Source organism: Nuphar pumila, chromosome 16 (assembly GCF_984573655.1).
Source record: "Nuphar pumila chromosome 16, dmNupPumi1.hap1.1, whole genome shotgun sequence".
Taxonomy (NCBI): Eukaryota; Viridiplantae; Streptophyta; class Magnoliopsida; order Nymphaeales; family Nymphaeaceae; genus Nuphar; species Nuphar pumila.
This window is the reverse complement of record NC_143264.1, coordinates 75,759,804-75,779,559: the sequence shown is the minus strand read 5'-3', so window position 1 is coordinate 75,779,559 and position 19,756 is coordinate 75,759,804. Positions and strand designations below refer to the sequence as shown.

Genomic DNA, 19,756 nt, shown 5'->3' with positions numbered 1-19,756 from the left:
GAGCCCCTCCCTTGTCTGTCGAGAAGGAGAGACAAGGAGCGGGGAGGGGAACGATGCCCCTCCCCGGCAAATCGAGAAGAGGGGGAGATGGAGAGACGGAGAGAGCTCACCTGAGAGGAGGTTGGTTGGGGGGTTGTCGGCGTCGGGTGACCGAAAAAAGGAGAGAGAAAGGGGAGAAGAGCAGGAGGCTGTCGAGAAGAGACAAGAGATTCCCTCCCTCCCTCGTGTTTAAATAGAAACACAGGGGTAGTTCGGGTCGGGATCAGGGTCGGATCCAACCTAGATCCATTTTTTTATTTTATTTTAACGGGTTTTATATAGTGCACACTCCTTGGAACATTTGTAACACTTGGATTAGATTATGGTAGGGATGTAAATAGTTCAGATCCAAAACTGCTGAGTACAGTGGCGTAGCTAGGATTCATGTGAGTGTGGGGCAAACAGGGGTGTAGGAAAACAAAACTGGTTTGATACTCGGGGTTGCGGGGGCCGAGCCCCCGATTTTTTTTTTTGAGATAAAATAAAAAATGGCTACAATTATTAATAAAAATCTATTTCATATGGACAAATCAAACTATTTGCTGCAGTCAGGGCTGGGCTAGGACTGGACTGGGCTAAAAAAATGGATAAAAATCTACTTCATATGGAATCAGGGCTGGGCTAGGACTGGGCTTTTACAAAATAAAAATAAAAATTTAAACTGTTTCGGGAGGCAGGACTGGGCTACAGCCCAGTCCTGCCACGCCCCCCCCCCCCCTCCGCCCCACACACCCCCAGCTCCGCCTATGGCTGAGTACATTGGGGAGTCTGATCTGGAACTGCCACAATTTGCAAAACTTCCTTCCTGGAGCTGACCCGTTTTCAATTCTCTCTCTCTCTCTCTCTCTCTCTCTCTCTCTCTCTATATATATATATATATATATATATATATATATATATATATATATATATATATATATATATATATATAGGAGTAACGTTGGATGTGCCCAGATCATCTTTTTTTTCGTTGTTCAAAATGGCCATTTAGCAGTGACCGTCACTAAATGGTCCTTTTTACAAAAAAAAATGTTTTTGTTGCTGCTTTTGCATGATCAGCCGCAGAAAAGCATGACACACTCATCTCTCTCTCTCTCTCTCTCTCTCTCTCTCTCTCTCTCTCTCTCTCTATATATATATATATATATATATATATATATATATATATATATATATATGAGAACTGGACATATTAGGCTCTATTTTCTCATTCTGCCCAATAGTTAGAAGTGTTTTATGATAGATCTGAACTGTTAGATATGTTTAGCATGCTCGATTTAGTGAGAATTGACTCTTGGATTATATTTTTCGATGAAAAAATGTATTTTTATAAGTTGGTAAAAATTGATGCCTTTATAGCCATTGATTTTAGATCACAAAAAAAAACTGTATACAGATCAAATTCTGGTGATTAAAAAGCAGGTTTCCTCTAAACAAACCTATAGATCACATCTATGGTGTTAGATGTGATAAAATACCAAAAAACTAGGATTTTGAAGAGGCAAAAAGATAAAGTGAGCAGAACCAGCTCATAGAGATGCGTAGCTGTGCAATCACTAGGAGTACAATGCCAGCGGAATGACGCTGAACATCCTTTGTGCAGCATGATGAACACTCAATGCCAATTTTCGTAAAAAAAAAAATACCTTTACTGGTGCACTAAAAGTGTGAGCCAGTAGTAAAGGTTTGGGACCTTTAGCGTCACACTTGGTATCTTTACTAGTGCACACTTTTAGTGCATCAGTAAAGGTCTTTTGCGAAAATTGACGCTGAGCATCCATTGCACCACACGATGGACGCTCAGCGTCATCCCGTTGGTAGTTGTCCATCTAAGAGTTGTGCAGCACTATATATGTATCACTAAAAAAAAGAGGACTGAAAATATGAGAACTAATGTGTGAACTGCAATTTTCATGATTTTTTTATTCTTTTCTCTTGAATCTAACCATACTGATGTGATCTACATGCTTGGTTTTATAAGTGCATGCTTTTGAATCATCAGATTTTAATGCATAAATGAGATTAGTTTAAGGTTTTAAAATTAATGGCTCATATTCTTTATAAATATTCAAAAATCATATTTTTCACCGAAAATACATTATCCGATGGTTGATTCCTAGCAAATTCATCATGCCAAGCACATCCACATGGTTGGATTTGCAAAAAAAGTGTTGAAAATGCTCATATTTCAGTTCTCGTGTTCTAGTGATTTTATATATATATATAATAACTAGAATATGAGAACCCAAAACCTGAGAACTACCATGTGAACTGGGCATTTTCAAGCATTTCCAACACCTTTTTTGGAAATCCAATCATATAGATGTGTTCAACAGGGCGAATTTGCTAGGAATTAACTGTTGGATCATATATTTTTGATGAAAAAAAGTATGGTTTTTAGGCGCTTGAATATTTTATGTTTTAAAGCCTTAAAAATTCTCATTTATGCATCATAATCGGATGATTCAAGAGCAAGTCCTTATAAAACAAAGCCTGTAAATCACATCCATACAGTTACAGTTAGATTCAATAGAAAAAACCAAAAAATCCATGAAAATAGTTCTCATATATACCGCCCAAGCCATAGAATAAGGTCTATCTCAAAGGTCAATTATCTGCAACAAGCTTTAAATTCTATAACGTCCACCTCTAGGGTTTTTTTTCTTTTTAAAGGCAAGCTGGGGTTAGCCCTACCAGAACAACAGTCGCCCCATGTGGCAGAGGGATTTGATCGTGGGTCTTCAGCTTGACACAGGACCCCGCTTACTACATGGGATACCACCTCGGTGGGGTTTATCACAACCCTTGAACCATGGTTTCCATGATATGCATCATCTCGAAAATATATTCCAAGATGTTCGCTACACCAATATAACGCCCATCCATTATTTGTGGAGTAAGGTCTTCATCTCTATAGTCTTCAGTGGACGTTAGCAACACATTATCTCCCATTTTTTTTAATAATTTAAGAAAAACCTGTCCTTGGCAAAGAGATGGTTGAGGCCGTAAATCCTTCCCCAACTGCACTGCACGAATGGTTTCCTTTGTTAAAGGAAAGAATGAAAAAAAAAGAAAAAAAAAGCCTTCACCGTTTAGATGTTTTCTTATTTTATATTCGTCATGTAACTACTTGTTCTTAAAGCTTGTCATTCAGTGACAATGAACTGAGGAAATAATTCTTTGCTACTAAACAAAGGTACCATCGTAGGGAAGACGCATATATATATATATATATAGAGAGAGAGAGAGAGAGAGAGATTTAAGTAGCACAAAATGAATCAATGTTATTATGGAGTTACCAAATTTTACATGATATCACCACTGTCCACAGGCCTCTGTAATGAAACACATGAATTTAACAAAAATCAGATTGTGGATTCGATCTCCGTGTCAGCTTCAATGACCTCCTTGGGCTCCTTCTTCCTGCCTCTTAACAGCGATGAGACATTGTCTATGGCTGAATTCAGTTGGCTTATCTTTGCGGTCAATGTCTGCCTTGTTCTCTGTTTTCAAACACAGAAATACTAAGGGCATAAATGGCGTGTACACAAGCAGGGTGGTGCACCTCAGGGTGTGGCTGTCAAGGTCAGGTCTAGTCAGGCCCATTTAGGTCTGAACCAGAATCAAGTTTTGAGGTGCCAGAACTGGTCTGGGCTCTATTACACCTGGCTTAGACAGGACCAGGTCCAGCCAATGCCTGTGTTGTTAGAGCCATAAGACCCTTAAATCAGGTAAAATCCCCTTGGTGCGCATGGGCGCATGCACACACACACACACACACAGCAGTTACCTCTAAGCCTTCGTCATAATATATCGGTCCCCTGGCCTTTTTAAACCCATATTCATCCTCGTTCAGAAGAGATCTCCTAATCTATTAAAAAGGAATGCAACCAAGAGTTTTAGATTTTGAACCAATATAATCAATTTGAAAAGGATAAAGAAAAATATTAGAAGATGACTGTGCAGAAAACAGAACTTGAATCCCGAGTTTTTATAGTAAACAAGCTAAACAACAATGCAAAACAAAAAAGTTCCGTTCCAGCATTCAGTATTTTCTCTTTTCTATATTGAAAGGCTTCCTTAAGAACATTGCAAGGGATCATCCTGGGAAACAAAGAATTCCAAAAGAAAAAAGTAATGCAAAATGAGATTTGAACAGAGAGATAAAAGACCACCACCCCATTTGGGGAAATGGAAAAATAAACCCTCCAACATGGAGTTGGTATAGATTCCTAAACATGATCAGTATTTTCTCAAGGCTTCCTTAAGAACACTGCAAGGGATCGTCCTGGGAAACAGAAGAATTCAAAAAGAAAAAAGTTTTGCAAAATGAGATTTGAACATAGAGAGACCAAAGACCACCACGCCATTTGGGGAAATGGAAAAATAAACCCTCCAACATAGAGTCAGTATAGATTTCTAAACACGATCAATGATAATCCAGTTTCCTCAATTTTCACTGCCCTAACCATTTAGTTGAAAGGGAATCTCTGACCTAAATGTTCTTAGAATGAACACTTTCAAGAAACCGTTTCCACAAAGTTAAATGTTTGTATGCTAGAAGGACTGGACGTGTCTTGCAACTCACATATGCATTGACAAAAAAATAGGTCCACTGCCATCCTTAAAAAACTTGTTTTCTAGGTAAATTTTTCGAGAATATTCAACAAAATCTCCTATCATCAAATATCCTAAGGAGCTGAGCAGTTTAGATTGACAATTCACTCAAAGGTGTATGCTTTAGAGCGAGTGTACTGTTTGTTCCAATCTAAAGGTTCCTATTGTATGCCAAAGTTCAAGAGAACAATGCACGAAAAGATGTCATATAACATGTGCCCAGAAAAAAAAAGGACCAATACATAATGAGTAACAACATTCAGCTATTAACTGTTTCAATACTAGAAAACATGGTCTCTTAGATCCCTTTCTAGGCATGGTATTACAGATCCACTATACAAAAGAACCACTATTTGTTTCTTTAACAGATAACTGAATGCAAGCATTCAATCTAAAGATAAATATACAAACTTAGTTAAAAAGTTGAAAAGTATATCAGAGGTAAATATTGTGCCCATGCACATTGAAATGCAAAAAGCTTCCAAAGAAGCGACCCATTACATTGCTTGCTTTAGTGTTGTCAAAGCTAGAGCACTCGACAGACTGCAAAGCTCACAGTTTTTAAAGAATGAAACATGGACATCAACAAATCATATAGACTGAGAACTATTGAAAGAGAAGCCCCATACTTGACATTTTGACCTTCTTTGTGGAGTGTTGTAATTGATTTGCATTTGACGCATGTATATTTGTGCATATGTGAATACCTTTTTACAATTCTTTGAGATCGTTTATTACTTGCATTAGAATCGCACCTGTAAAAGCTAAATGCTGGACAAGGAAAAAGATGAACTAACTGGTTCAGAAAATTTGAAGCATGTTTCTGTATGTAAATTCCATTGAGGTAGCAGGTCATTCAAACTATTACAAATTACAGTCTGATGTGTTTGAGATTTGTCTCCTAAACAACAAATAATATCACTACCAAGAAAAAAATGCAACAAGCACACAGAATATATGCTGTATCAAGGATGGCAGAGAATAGTAAATTTCATCGAAAATATGTTCTCAGAGGGGTACCAACACCAAACAATTTAACATTAATAAGAAACTTTGAACAGGAAGAGGAAAGAATTACATCACCTGGGAAGCAAAAACATATGCAAGCGTCCCAAAAACTGCACCACCTATAAGAAAACCAGCAAGAAATTCTCCACCACCACCACCACCACCACCACCACCTCGAGTGCCATTTCTGTATAAACGATAACACACAAAAGTTAAAACATAAAACCGTGCACACTAAAAGAGCGACACTTTATTAATCAAATATAAAGTATATCAGCATGTACAACAAAAACCTTGCACTTCATGAATAAAAAATCATGGATATCCTACAATTTATAGCAGAATATGGGACTTCTCAAAGGAGAAGAGATCCTGCAGATATTCTATACCCTACCAGTTCTAAAAAAAAATTCTTGGATATAGAAGAAGAAAATTGTCACAAATTTGGAATTCAAGATGTCTCTTCTTCTCATTAAACAGAAACTTAAAAGAAAGAAAGAAACTATTGGCTCATATTGTCAAGATGTTTGGAACCTTAATGTGAATGATCATAAGTCAATTTCCCTAACATAAAGCTCTTTAAGACCATTGCAAGATATTTTCCTCAAAAATTATGGTAATGATGATAAAGGTTACTACCAATTATTTCCAAAGCAACTTTCTTGAAGCTAATAAAATGTTGGGCACCATTATCATTCGTAATGAGGTAAATGGTCCCATTGAAAGAAAAAGAAGCAAGTTTTTATTCCTAAAATGGACTTTGAAAGGTCCAATTTTATATGTATTAGATCACACTTTGTATAACCAAATATGGCCGAGGATAGCTAATGAGCAAACGTGGCCTCATTGCATGAGTTGTATTATTCTAGAACAGGATCATCAATGCTAATGAACAATAATTTAACTGCCTGGATCTAAATCCAAAGTATAACCCTCTTTTAATTCATTACAATGTCACCAACGATATCAGGGACTAGACATGGGCTTTATGATGTGCTATATGTCATGTAATCCAGCATGCCCTTAAGTTTGTGCATGCATAGTTTCAAGGAGCTAAAGCTCCAACCATAGTACAAGCGTGGAACTTATAGTTTGCCTTCATCCAAGAAATTCTTCTAAAGATTCATACTGTTGCAACTTGTAGAGGCATGATAACAAAGAAAAGAGATCAGAAGAAATTAAATTTTCTTCTAATAAGATGCATCCAACAAAAAAATCAGGAAATCTGCATGAATTTTCTTTCAATTATCTCACATAACTATGACAATATTTTCATTATGTTTTAGTTTTTTGTCACTCCTTATGCAAATCGGTTACCCGATTTGCGAAGAACTACGCTAAGATCTACACTATCAGCTTACAACAAGAGAGTAGGGAATAAGGTTTAGAGAAAGAAGGGAAAGGAGAAAGTTTAGAATGATTAATCAACCAAGCTAATTACAAAAACTCTCAAAATAATGTATTCATACTGAAAAATAAAACCCTAGCCCTACATCGGATCTTGGATAAATCCAAAATCCAAACACAACCCAAAAAATAAATAAACCTGAACCGGATCCAAATGAAGCATAAAACTAATAGTCTTCCAGCTTCTTCTTGCCTTTCTTCTTCTTTTTGAAGCGATCCAGATCTGGCTTTGCCCTTGCATTATTCTCCCCCGGGTTGGGAAGAGTTCTGCTCTAACGAACAATGCGGATTTGGGTCAAGACAACCAAGCATCAAGTTGTAAATATCATCGCCATGAATAACCACAACATCCTCTCCGTTGTCAGCATCTTCATTTTCATCATCTGGCTCTTCACGCTTTTCTTGCTCTACGAGATGGATGTGCTTGTTGAGGGTAGGGCACTGAAAAGCGATATACCCAACACCATCACACCTAAAGCAATGCTCCCCATTCTCAGTTGCTTGTGCTCGAGACCTAGTGTTGTATGCAAGACCTGATCCCTCAACTCATGGTGCTTGTTTTCAATCCGCTTGTCTTAGGGCTTTCTCATCATAGGAGCTCACTCCTCGGGTTGGAGGAATTTCCTTATACTAAGAAGAAAGGTTTGAAGTGTCACGTCGAGCTTCAAGACAATCTTTTTATGTTTGCTCCACATTAAGAGCGTATCAATATACTTGATTTAGATTAAAAATTATAACAGTCAAATTTCTCATAAATATAAGATTTGAGCCCAACAATATACCTTGCCACCATTTGTCCCTTTGACTCAATCACCTGACTTTTATAAATAAGGCGGTGGAACTCCTTAGTATACTTCTTCACGGATCTGGATCCTTGACGCAGCGTGATATACTGCTTATGAACTTGTTGCCCATAGTTTAGAGGAACAAACTTTTTCCACATGGATCTGTAATGAAATGGATCAAATCCAAAAAGATGTCACTTATGGACTTGCAAGAACACACTCAATCAAGATAAACACTTGATTGATTAAGCCACACTACCCTCACAAGGGTAAAAAATATTCGTGTTATTGCATAGGAAATACTCTTCTAGAGAGTTAAGAATACAAACGGTTTAAATATTCTTGTTATTGCATAGGAAATACTCTTCTAGAGAGTTGAGAATACAAACACTTTAGAGGCCTAATTATAATGTAAAAATCCACAAGGGAGCAGATCAAACTAGCTGTTGGGCTACTCATGGTCACATTTGTGACCACTGGGAGCAGCTCCAACAGCTAGTTGGAGCTGCCCCATCATTTCACAAAAAAAGGAAAAGTACAAAATAATAAAAAATATCAAAAGGTGGTCAGCCCCTAATGGGCTGAGGCCTATTACAGTTGAAATGATCGAAATACCCTTGATGGGTATTTCGGTTTACATTATATATATATATATATATATATATATATATATATATATACCCCCTCCCTCAAACTCATGTTGTAACAACCGAGAGTTTGCCAAGTACGAAGTAAAATCTAGGTGACAGAAGCGCTTTAGTGAAGAAGTCTGCTAGTTGATACTCATATAGAACATAAGGCAATGATGATCTTCCTCAGAAATTCTTCACGAACGTAGTGACAATTCATTTCAATATGTTTTGTCCTCTCATAGAATGTATAATTGCTTGCAATGTATTCAACGCTCTTGTTATCGTAACATAATCTTGAGGGTTCTTCAAAGTGAACTCCCAAATCCTCTAGTTGTCTGAACCATACTAACTCAAACGTAGTTGTTGCCATGGCACGATACTATATTTCAGTGAAAGCGAAGGACACTTTTTTACATCGCCATAAAATTAGAGAATCACCTACAAAAACACAGAAACCAGTGGTTGAGCGTCTATCATTCACATCCCCCAGTCAGAATCAGAATATGCAATAACTTCTAACGAGAAAAAGAATGATAGAAATAATCCATAATTGATAGAATTCTTAATATATCTAATAATTCTCATTACAACACTCATATGTACTATGGTGAAAGCATACTGAAATTGACTAACAGAATGAATAGCATGAAAAATATCAGGATGAGTAATAGAGAGATAAGACAAAGCTCTAATCATTTGTATATATGGAGTTAGACCCTTTAGAGGTTCTCCATCGTCTTTCTTCATTTTCGCATTTATGACCTCTTGAGTATCAACTCGTTTTTCACCCGAGAGTCTTGTGCATACTTAGTCCACGATAAAAAATAACTACGAGGTGAGTAAGCCACTTCTATTCCAAAAAAGTATCGTAAAAAACCAAGATCTGTCGTATCAAAATTGTCTTTAAGCACATCTTTGATAATGATTAACTCTCTGCTTGTCACCTTCTTTGATAATCATATCATCTACATAAAACAATAATATTATCATTCATGCATTAGAAGACTTAAGTAAGAGTAAGCAAGACTTAAGTAAGAGTAAGTAAAACATTCATGCATTGGAAGCAAGAGGTTTTAAGTTGAGTAAGAGTAAGACAGAATACATGGAATGTCTGTTTAGTAAGCAACGAAGTAATGATGAGAGTGTAGTGAAGCTTGGTGAGCAAGAAATACCGGTGGATGATTGTTTCAAATATTTGGGATCTATCATTCAAAAGTATGGAGAAATTGATGGAGATGTAAATCATAGGATAAAAGTTGGGTGGATGAAATGGAAAAGTGCAACTGGAGTGTTGTGCGATCGTAGAATGCCATTGCGGTTGAAGGGAAAGTTTTATAGGACGACTATTAGGCCTGCTTTACTATATGGTACGGAATGTTGGGCTGCCAAGAGACATCATATTCAAAAAATGAGTGTAGCTGGGATGCGTATGCTGAGATGGATGTGTGGAAATACAATAAAAGATAAGATTCGGAACGAGGAGATACGTAAGAAGGTAGGCGTTGCACCCATTGAAAATAAGATGAAAGAGAATCGTTTACGATGGTTTGGACATATTCGGCGAAGGCCTAATGATGCTCTAGTTAGAAGGATGGAGAAATGGGAAAATATATTAGTTAAAAGAGGTCGGGTAGGCCTAGGAAGACATGGATGGAGGTGATAGGAAAGGATATGAATGCTTTGAACCTCACCAAGGACATGGCATTGGATAAAAATGATTGGAGGAGAAGGATTCATGTGGAAGACCCATAATGATTTTCTTTTTTGGTTCATATCGCCGACCCCAATTATTTTGGGATGAAGGCGTAGTTGTTGTTGTTGTTGTATGCATTAGAAGACTTAACAAACAACGCAGTATCAATATAAAAAGATTTAAAATGAAGTTGTGTCATCACACTAGTGAATTTATCATACCTAGCTTTGGGAGCTTGTTTTAAACTATGTCACACAGACTCGGCTAAGGAGGTGCCGCACCCGAGTCGACACGCCCCGACACGGGTGCAGACTCGGGTGCGGCTTCGAACTCGGCCCGGACTCGGTCAACGTTGAGTCGGACTTGGTCAACGAGTCCAGGCCGAGTCCGTCCTTTTTTGGACTCGGTCAACGTTGACTGAGTCCAAAAATTGTCCATTTTTAGGGTAAAAAACAAAAAAATGATCTTTTTATATATTTTTAAAAAATATATATATATATATATAGCATGAGTCTCAAACATAAGCCCCAGAAAAAAAAATTTCAGGGGGCGCTGCCCCCCTACGGCCCCCCGCCAGGGGCGCCCCCCCTAGACCCCCGCTGACCGCGCAACGGGACCCACGCCGGGGGGAGCCCCCGGACCCCCCTTTCTGCAAGGGCAAAAGTACAATTTGCAAAGTTTATAAAAACACTCATGCTGGGGCCAAACTTTAGAGGACAATATCCACATATATGCACACTGGATATATTATTATATATATATATATATATTTAAATATATATATATATATATATTTAAATATATATATATATATAGCCGAGTCCCCGTGTCCAAAATTTTTAAAATTGCGCCTCACCCGTGTCGCACCTGCACCCGCACCCATGTGACATAGGTTTTAAACTATACAAAGCTTTTTATAATCGAAGGATTTTTCCATGTGCTAAACTTAAAACTGGTGGAGGATCCATGTAAACTTTTTCATTGAGATTACCATTCAAAAAATTTTTTTTTACAACTATTTGAAAGATTGACCATTTTTTAATTGATGTTATAAAAATAAGACTTCTAACAGTGGTCATTCGAGCGACTAGAGCAAATGCCTCGTCATAGTCTATCCCATATTCTTGACTATATCCCTTGGCTACTAGCCTAGATTTATATTTTTTTAATATCTCATCCCATATAGTTTTTATCTTGTAGACCCATCTACATCCTATAATCTTTCTTCATTTAGGTAATGTCTGGATTTTCCAAGTTTTTGCCTTTTCTATGACTTCTAATTCATCATTCATCGCCTTAATCCATTCTTGATGATTTTTAGCTTCATGGTAAGATGTTGGTTCTACATATGAGTGTATGGTAATTAGATTCGATCTATACCTCGGTTCAAAAGAATCATAGAATACAAATCTACTAGGAACTTTTGAAATTCTCATGGATTTTATAATACTAGAAGAATCTAGATCTTAAATTTGAGAATATCTTTATAAAGCATATGGTGGATGGTCTTCAGTACGTCGAGTATAGGTTTCTATGTCATTATGAGATAGATCTATATTATCAAGACCTTCGTTCACATTTTCATTTGCATCATGAGTGTCTTCGTTGTCACTCACATGCATATTATGAATGTTTTCATATCTTTTATGTTCATTGACAAGGTTAAAAAGAAATGAATAATCACAATTCTCTTGGTTTTTTTCTTTGACAAAGCCATTTTCGTTTTCAAGAAAAGTAACATTTCTCGAAGCATATAATTTATTTCTTTCAATGTCATAACATTTATATCCCTTTTGATTTTTGACATAGCCTAAAAAAACACAAGAAATTACTTTTGGGGAAAGTTTGTCATTCTTATTGGTAAGAACAAAACATTTACACCCAAAGACTCTTAATCTTTTATAATCAGGGGGTGTTTTAAATAAATTTTTAATAGAAGAGATTTTTTTAATGTTTTTTGAAGGCGTTCTATTTTATCAAATAAATTGCCCTAAGAGCGGCTTCGGCCTAAAATATTTTTGAAACATTTCTTGATATAAAAAGTGTTTTAGTGGTCTCAACAATATGTCGATGTTTTCTTTCGGCTAGTCCATTTTGTTGAGGAGTGTATGGACAAGATTTTTGATGAATGATTCCATGTAGGTCAAGGTAATTTTTGAACCCTTTTTAGACAAATTCTCCCTTAAAATCGGTTCTAAAGATTTGAATATTGGTTCAGGTGTAATTTGGACATACTAGGATGTCCTAGTCTTTTGTGCCAATTTTCTATATCTTTCTTTTTCACAAAATTATAAAAAGTATGTTTTTATAACTCAAGATTGTCCATAACATATAGATCTCCTCTTCTATGGCCTCACCCAATCGGCTTTCTGGACTGGATATCCTGTATTAAACAATCATTAGATGAAAACAAGACTCTACATCTATGATCCATAATTTGATAAACAAATAAAAGATTTAAATCCAATTTTGGTACTGGTATATGAAAGGTTTGTTGTTTTTGAAAAACCCCAAAATTTTTGATTTTTAACAAACTTTTGTCGACGGTTGAAACATAAGAGTTTTTTGGGTTAGTATGACATTCAGATAATATGGACTCATTTGGAGTCAAATGGAAAGAGGCACCGGAGTCAAGGATTTAATAAGTCTTATCAGGGTCACCACTTGTGGATACAGCCGCTCCCGAGAAGGAAGAAGCTTGAGTTTTGAACATTGGTTGTAGTGCCTCCATTAGTTGCATAAAAAATAATGAGCCGATGCATTTGGAGTCGTCTACATCATTTTTTTTAAAGGATGTTCCCACCAAGACAACCCTTTTATCATCTCTATGATCCTCTTTCCTTCTTTTGGGACAAAATGGTTTGATGTGTCCCGGTTCATAGCAATGATAACATACAATTTTACCACCCTTTTTTTATTCATGGTCACTTTTTTTATCGCTTTGACTTCGTCCATAGTCATTGGAGTTTCTTCCATTCTCATTTTTCACAAAGTGAGGAGGTTTATAACGCATAGTGTGGTTACCGGGTTTTGACATAGCGAGCACAGATTCTTCATCCTTTGAGGCAGATGGTTTCTTCAACCTATTTTCTTCTATAATTAACTCTTCAAGAGTTTCAACTATAGTTGGCACACCTCCTCTACGAAGGAGAGTCGACTTGGTCCCTTCAAATTTGGGTCTAAGCTCATTAACGAATTGGTAGAAATGTTCTGTTCTAATTTGTTTTTCACGAAGTTCTACATCTTGGGGATAATATCATTTTAGCTCTAGAAGAGCCAATTCATCCCAAAGGAGAGAGAGTGCAATGTAATATTCCCTAATGCTCATCCCTTCTTGGATCATAGTCCTTACTTTGTTTCGCACATTGTATATGTGATCAATATCCTTGAGACTATATATATCTTTAGGATATTTTCATGCATCACTAGAAAAATTAAATTTTCATCTAATTATCTTGGAATGACCCATCCTCCACTGTTTTCATTTCTTTTCATAATTGGAGACGGCTTTAGATATCTCTTCTCCTTGAAGAGCAACTTTCTTTTCATTATCAATTTTGGTAAGAATGAGTTTAGGCTCTTTTTCGGTACCATCAACCAAACCCCATAGACCATTTTTTCATATTTTGTGCTTTACTATAGATGCTCACATCACATAGTTCGTATCATTGAGTCGCACAGGAATGAAGACGATTATTTCTCTTTCATATAGAGAGAGTGAAAATGAAAGATAATACAAGATTTGTTAAGAAGTTCTTTGATAGTGTGATTCCTGATGCAACGATCCACAATCTGATGGTCCACCGAGCTCATGATCCTCCTTTTGTTATTATCTGAATGAATAATACTTCAAGAGCACCAAAGCTCTGATACCATATAATGAAATGGATCAAATCCAAAAAGACGTCACTTATGGATGATTAAGCCACACTACCCTCACAAGGGTCAAAAATATTATGGTTATTGTATAGGAAATACTCTTATTGAGAGTTAAGAATACAAAGGCCTTAGAGGCCTATTTATAATGTAAGAAGCCACAAGGGAGCAACTCCAACTATAGTTGATGGAGCTACTCTCAACGGCCACAAACAGCTAGTTGGATCTGCCCCATCATTTCATAAAAAAGGGAAATTACAAAATAATAAAAAAAATATCAAAAGGTGGTCAGCCCCTAATGGGTTGATGCCTATTATAGTTGAAATGACTGAAATACCCCTGGTGGGTATTTCGGTTTTTATATATATATTAACAGGATCTGCACAACCCTTTTTGTGCCCAACAAGCCTTGATCGGCCCGACTCTGCTCCATCTACGCCCACCATGCTTGAGCCAAACCACACTGCTTCACCAAAATCACCTTGTGATGCTCGGGGATATGGCGACACATAAAGAAGCATTTTGCTTCGTACTTCCAGAAAAGAAACTCATTTGGATCCAAGCGACCCCAAAACTCTAGAAACTCCACCTTCACTTCATAGTGGTGTCCTCGCTCCTAGGGACCTGGAGGGTCTATGTCCCGACCAAGTCTCTTGCCTCCAGCCACTGGACGATGCTTAATATATCTGATAGGATGCATGAGTCAAATATCATCCTTGTCGTCGAGCTCTCCAAACTGCTTTGTTGTTCGTGTAGGAACATGTTGAAACGGTTGAACTCCATGTTGTGGGGGTCGTGGGTCTCGGTGACCAAGCAGACCTTGGGTTCTTAGGTCAAAAATCTAGGTTTGGGTCATGATGGGGCGGTCTGAGTATGAGATTCAATCAAGGATGGGGTTGTATCAAGGTTGTCAATCAAGGAAGAAGCGGGAGTGAGAAGTGATTCCAGAAGCAAAAGCAAGAAGTGAGGCACTTCTAAAAATTTAGGAAGCGAGAAGCACAGAATGACTTAGAAATGAACGGGGAATTGTCTCGAAAGAGACGAGAATCAAACCGCGACCTGGGAATCAAATCGAAAGCAAAAAAGGATTCAAAGGGAAAACCAAGAGAGAGTCGAGTGGGAAACAAATAGAAATTGAACAAGAAGCAAACGTGTAAGTATATTTTTCTTACTTTACCAAAATATAAAATTTATGTTATCATGAACAAAATAAAACATAAGTAGATAACATCAAAGTTGATCTATCGATCTCAAAACTAAACTTTATATGCAAGTTCAATCCAAGGTTACCTCACTAAGAAGCAAAAGCAAAAAATGGAATGAGAAGCAGGAGTGAGATATTTTAAATTTTGTAAGAAGCAGGAAGCAAGGAATCAATTTAAAAGCAGAATAGGAATAAAAGAGAAAGTGATATGAGATCGCATGGGAAGCAAAATACAAATCAAAGGAGAAAGAAATAAAAATTATTATTCTTAAATTTTGTGATATTGTAATATAAGAACCAATTTTTCAGCAGTCGTGTTTCCTCTAGTCGATCGTAGCTCCAATGACAACACTGTTGAAACCATTGTGGCATTGCTTCCAACTGTGTTTGGGACCATATAGTGTGGGGACACGTTGGTTTGGGTCGAAGAATCCCCAAGAGACCCAATTGATCGCTCGGCCACATCGTTGACTCCCTCAACCATTAAAGCCGCTTGAGTAGAGGACGGGTTCACTGACACTTGACCTAAACCGCTCATCTATCGCTCCAAAAGCTCGAATCGTTCCCTGAACATCTCCAGCATCATCGCAAAATTTCAATCCATAGTGTTGAATCTTTGTGTCAATCCATCAATATTCAGATCAATAAGCAAACTTTTTTCTTTAAAGTTTTCTCGTAGCTCCTGCACATTTTAATCGAGGCGATCAACACACACATTTACCTATTCCACAAATTCACTTGCCGAAACACGCGCCATCAAGATTCCTGACTGGACGATCGCAGACTCTGATACCACTTTGATGCAAATCAGTTACTCGATTCACGAAGACTAGGCTACGATTATAGTCTACACTATCAGCTACAAAAAAAGAGAGTAGGGAATAGAGCTCAAGGAAAGAAGGGAAAGGAGAAACCAAATTTAGAATGATATTGGATAAATCCAAAATCCAAACACAACCCAAAAATAATTAAACTTGAATTGGATCCAAATGGACCATAAAACTAGTAGTTTTCCAGCTTCTTGCCTTTTTCTTCTTTTTGGAGCAATCCAGATATGGCTATGCCCCTGCATAAACTCCACAACACTTAATAGTTACATAAATGTTTCAAATGTGCATAATACTCATTCCACCACATTCAATTCTCTTTTCTCATTTATTACTTCATACAATGCAACTCGTGGGGAAAAAATGACAACTATCTCACTTGTCAATATGGAGATCACCAGACCATACCCAAGCTGATGTATATACAATGAAAGGAAACACACGTCTTAGGAAGGTGCAAGACATGCAACTAAATCTCAAATGTTAGTCTCTAAAAGCAAATGGCAGATCTCACCACGTTGAAAATAAGAATTCTTCAATATCGACCCAAAGAGGCACAATGACAAGTTGAAGGACATAACTATGAGACTCCTACAAAATGAAGTAGAAAGAAATTGCAATATGTGCACATCCACTCAAGGAACTCAGATTCCACTATCGAAAAATCAAAGGATCAATTAAGTGGATCCACGGTTGCAGATCCATCTTTCAAGGGTTGTCCAAAAGGGAAGGTGGAGCAACACAACTGCTTATATACACCCCTTTTTTCTGTGTTCCCGGCGGGTGGGCGAGGGGCAATGCACATGTCAAAGCACTTTTGTCCCTCTCTCAGATCCCTCTGCTCGCCTACATGCAGAAAGCACAACTTTCGAACATCCCAACACAGAAGGTAAGGTTAAACCCAATTCTGGATAACAATTGGGAGATAAAAAGACACATTTTAAAGAGATGGATAAGCTGTTCATAAAGAAACGCCTGTAAGCACCAATTCCTATTGCCATCAGATAAAACAGGAGAGGTAGAAACTGAGGACACACCTAAGCAATTTCTGGTATGTGGGTTATTTCTAAATGTTCTCTGTATATTTGGAATTTATTAATTTTATTAGGGTATTTAAGTCATTTTTCATCCGTTTTTTTTCTTGCTATGAGTTAAAATCTGCAAGAAAACAAAAGTGAATGGACAAGAATAGTTGCAATTGATAGACAAAAATCTAATGAATAAAAAATGCAGGCATCAACTGTCAAAAAAAGAAAATACATGATAACTCATATTAGGTAGGATTTTATTATCAAGGCCTTAATGATTAACAGCATCAATCTATGTGTCAATAATATTGACCTTTATGTGAATTATGTAATATAAATGCATCTACACACATCTGTAGTTCTCAATGCTGATCTCAATTACTTATTATACCAATTTGGGCGCATACATTTCATTTAACAAAGTCCTATGGCCATAGAAAACAATAACATCAGCAATTGAAATATGATCCATTATAAAGGAACTTCACTCACAAAGCATGCCAGAAGATGGTGACAGCAGAGACAGTCAAACAAAGATATAAAAGGAAACCAGAACATACTCAATAAATCAACATAATTTAAGTTGCATGTACTATTCATTGAAATTGCAAACCACAAATACAATGAATAAGAAAACCTCATTAAGACACATGATGATAAAATACTTCTCTTACTTGTACTCTGCACGAACAGATAATGTCCTGTTCAGGTGCACATGATTTCCCCTTTTCCCAAATGAAAATCCCCGTGGACGGGAAAATTGCGGATTGAGTTTTGCTGAAGCAGCACTAAAATCTTTCAAATTGGATCCACCTAACAACCACAGAAATCGTGACATAGTTTATGAGGACTGAAAACTTAAAACACAAGCCAAAAAAATAGCGAACCAATCAAAAAGCGCGTTTCAGAAAGAAGAAAATCACATATATAAAAAGAAGCCGCCAATTACATTACTTTGATCAGGTTACTTTATTAAATGCATGAAGACTCATGCCATTTTTCTCACAGATAAATACAAATTAGAATGAAAATTATGGTAATTTTCTCATAATGGATATGAACAAATATGCATTTCCACGATAAACAAACTAATGATTCGGAACGTATGAACACAACATACCAAAAATTTTCTGTCTATAACAAGAATTCTGGATTCCATCGAATGACATGGACACGCTTCAATTATTTCACATAAAATGGAGGAAAAATTGAAAAAAAAAGAGGCAAGAAGAACTTTAGTCAAGCCTTCCACTACCCGCACTCAAACTGTATACACTACCATCAATAACCCCATACCCAACCAATTCATACAAAAAAGAAAGAAAGAAAGAAAGAAAGAAAGAAAAGAAATTGCATTATGATCGTTGTCTAAACGAACAAAAAAACCCAAGAATAACAAAAAAAATGCCCAAAAGAAAAGGATAAAATCGTTCTCCTCGCTTGGAAAACCTAAAATCTCCCTACTTCCACTAACCCAATTTCTTTATCGAAGATTTGCTGATCACGCGCAAAGAAGACACACGCCTTAAGATCCCTAAAAACAGACAGAATTCACAAAAGACGGCCAAAATTAAAGAAAAATGCTCAAAAATTTATCCGATAAAAAAGAGATGAAAACTCCAGGAAATTCTACGATCAAAACCCCCAGAATTTACAAAAGAGGAGACCGCAACAACGATACAAAATCGATCGATCGAACGGGAATCACTCTCGATCGATCCTCGCCATCAAGAAACTACAAATTCGATAAAATCGACCGCTCATCGCTATCAAGAACTACGAATCCGATCAAAACTCTAGAGACCTGTTCGATCATTTCTCTTCATTTATCCAACCAGTAAGAGATCGGAGACAGGGAAGTTACCGAAGAGGGCGAGGGAGGAAGAAGAGGCCGCCATGAACTCCCGATCTTGTTGGATCCGTCGGGGAACCAGAGAGGCGCAGATGAAATAGGTCCCCGAATTTGCAGAAATGACATCAGTGGCATGGAGGTAATTTTCGTGTGGATGAGGTCTCAAGAAAAACTTGTAGAGTTTTACGTCCGAAGTTCGAAACCAAATCTGAGTCTGATCTGAATCTGACGGATATCCGAACACGATTACATGTAAAAAGTGCCTGTAGTTAGCTCATTTAAGCTATTACGATTCGGAATTTTTATTGGATTTTGAGTTCGATTCCGGTTACAATCAAGCAATTCTGATTAGATTCTATTTAGTAATGCCTACATCCGAACCGTATCCAAGCCGTTTACATTCCCTACTTGTGAGAGACTCTGTATGTGTGTAATCACGATTTAGGGTAGTCACATGCAATTCGAATCACGGTGTTAAAAGTGTACAACTAATAAATGAAACCATGACACCCACAAGGGTTAGCGTACTTGGAGCGGACCTTGGCTGGCATACCACCAGTCCGGGTTCGATTCTCCGGGCTCTACCCCTTGCATAACCAAAGCCCAGCGTAGGCCCTTGGAGGGTGAGGGTCCTAGCCTCGGCGTTTTAAGCCCTTGAGAATGGCGACTAAGTCTTAAATTTTCCGTGTAAAATATGTAAAAAAAAAAAAACTAATGCAATGATGACAGATATTTAAAAAAAAAAAACTATTTTTTTTCATGTTTTAATTTGCAAAACATGGGTTAAA

At 37.2% G+C, this 19,756-nt stretch overlaps 1 protein-coding gene across 2 annotated transcripts; it reads right to left on the bottom strand.

The window, feature by feature from the left end:
• Positions 1-3,303: 3,303 nt before the first annotated feature.
• Positions 3,304-19,110, bottom strand: LOC149813662 (uncharacterized). 2 transcript variants are annotated; one of them, XM_089992361.1, is made up of 6 exons: positions 18,981-19,110; positions 17,791-17,929; positions 7,854-8,018; positions 5,740-5,851; positions 3,830-3,910; positions 3,304-3,542 (listed from the first exon to the last, which is right to left on the bottom strand). In XM_089992361.1, exons 1-6 carry the CDS (start codon positions 19,012-19,014, stop codon positions 3,405-3,407), a joined length of 669 nt encoding a protein of 222 aa, XP_089848487.1. In that variant the 5' UTR covers positions 19,015-19,110; the 3' UTR covers positions 3,304-3,404. The 2 variants fall into 2 exon arrangements, with proteins under 2 accessions (XP_089848487.1, XP_089848488.1); XM_089992362.1 differs by lacking the exon at positions 7,854-8,018.
• Between the last annotated feature and the right edge of the window lie 646 nt (positions 19,111-19,756).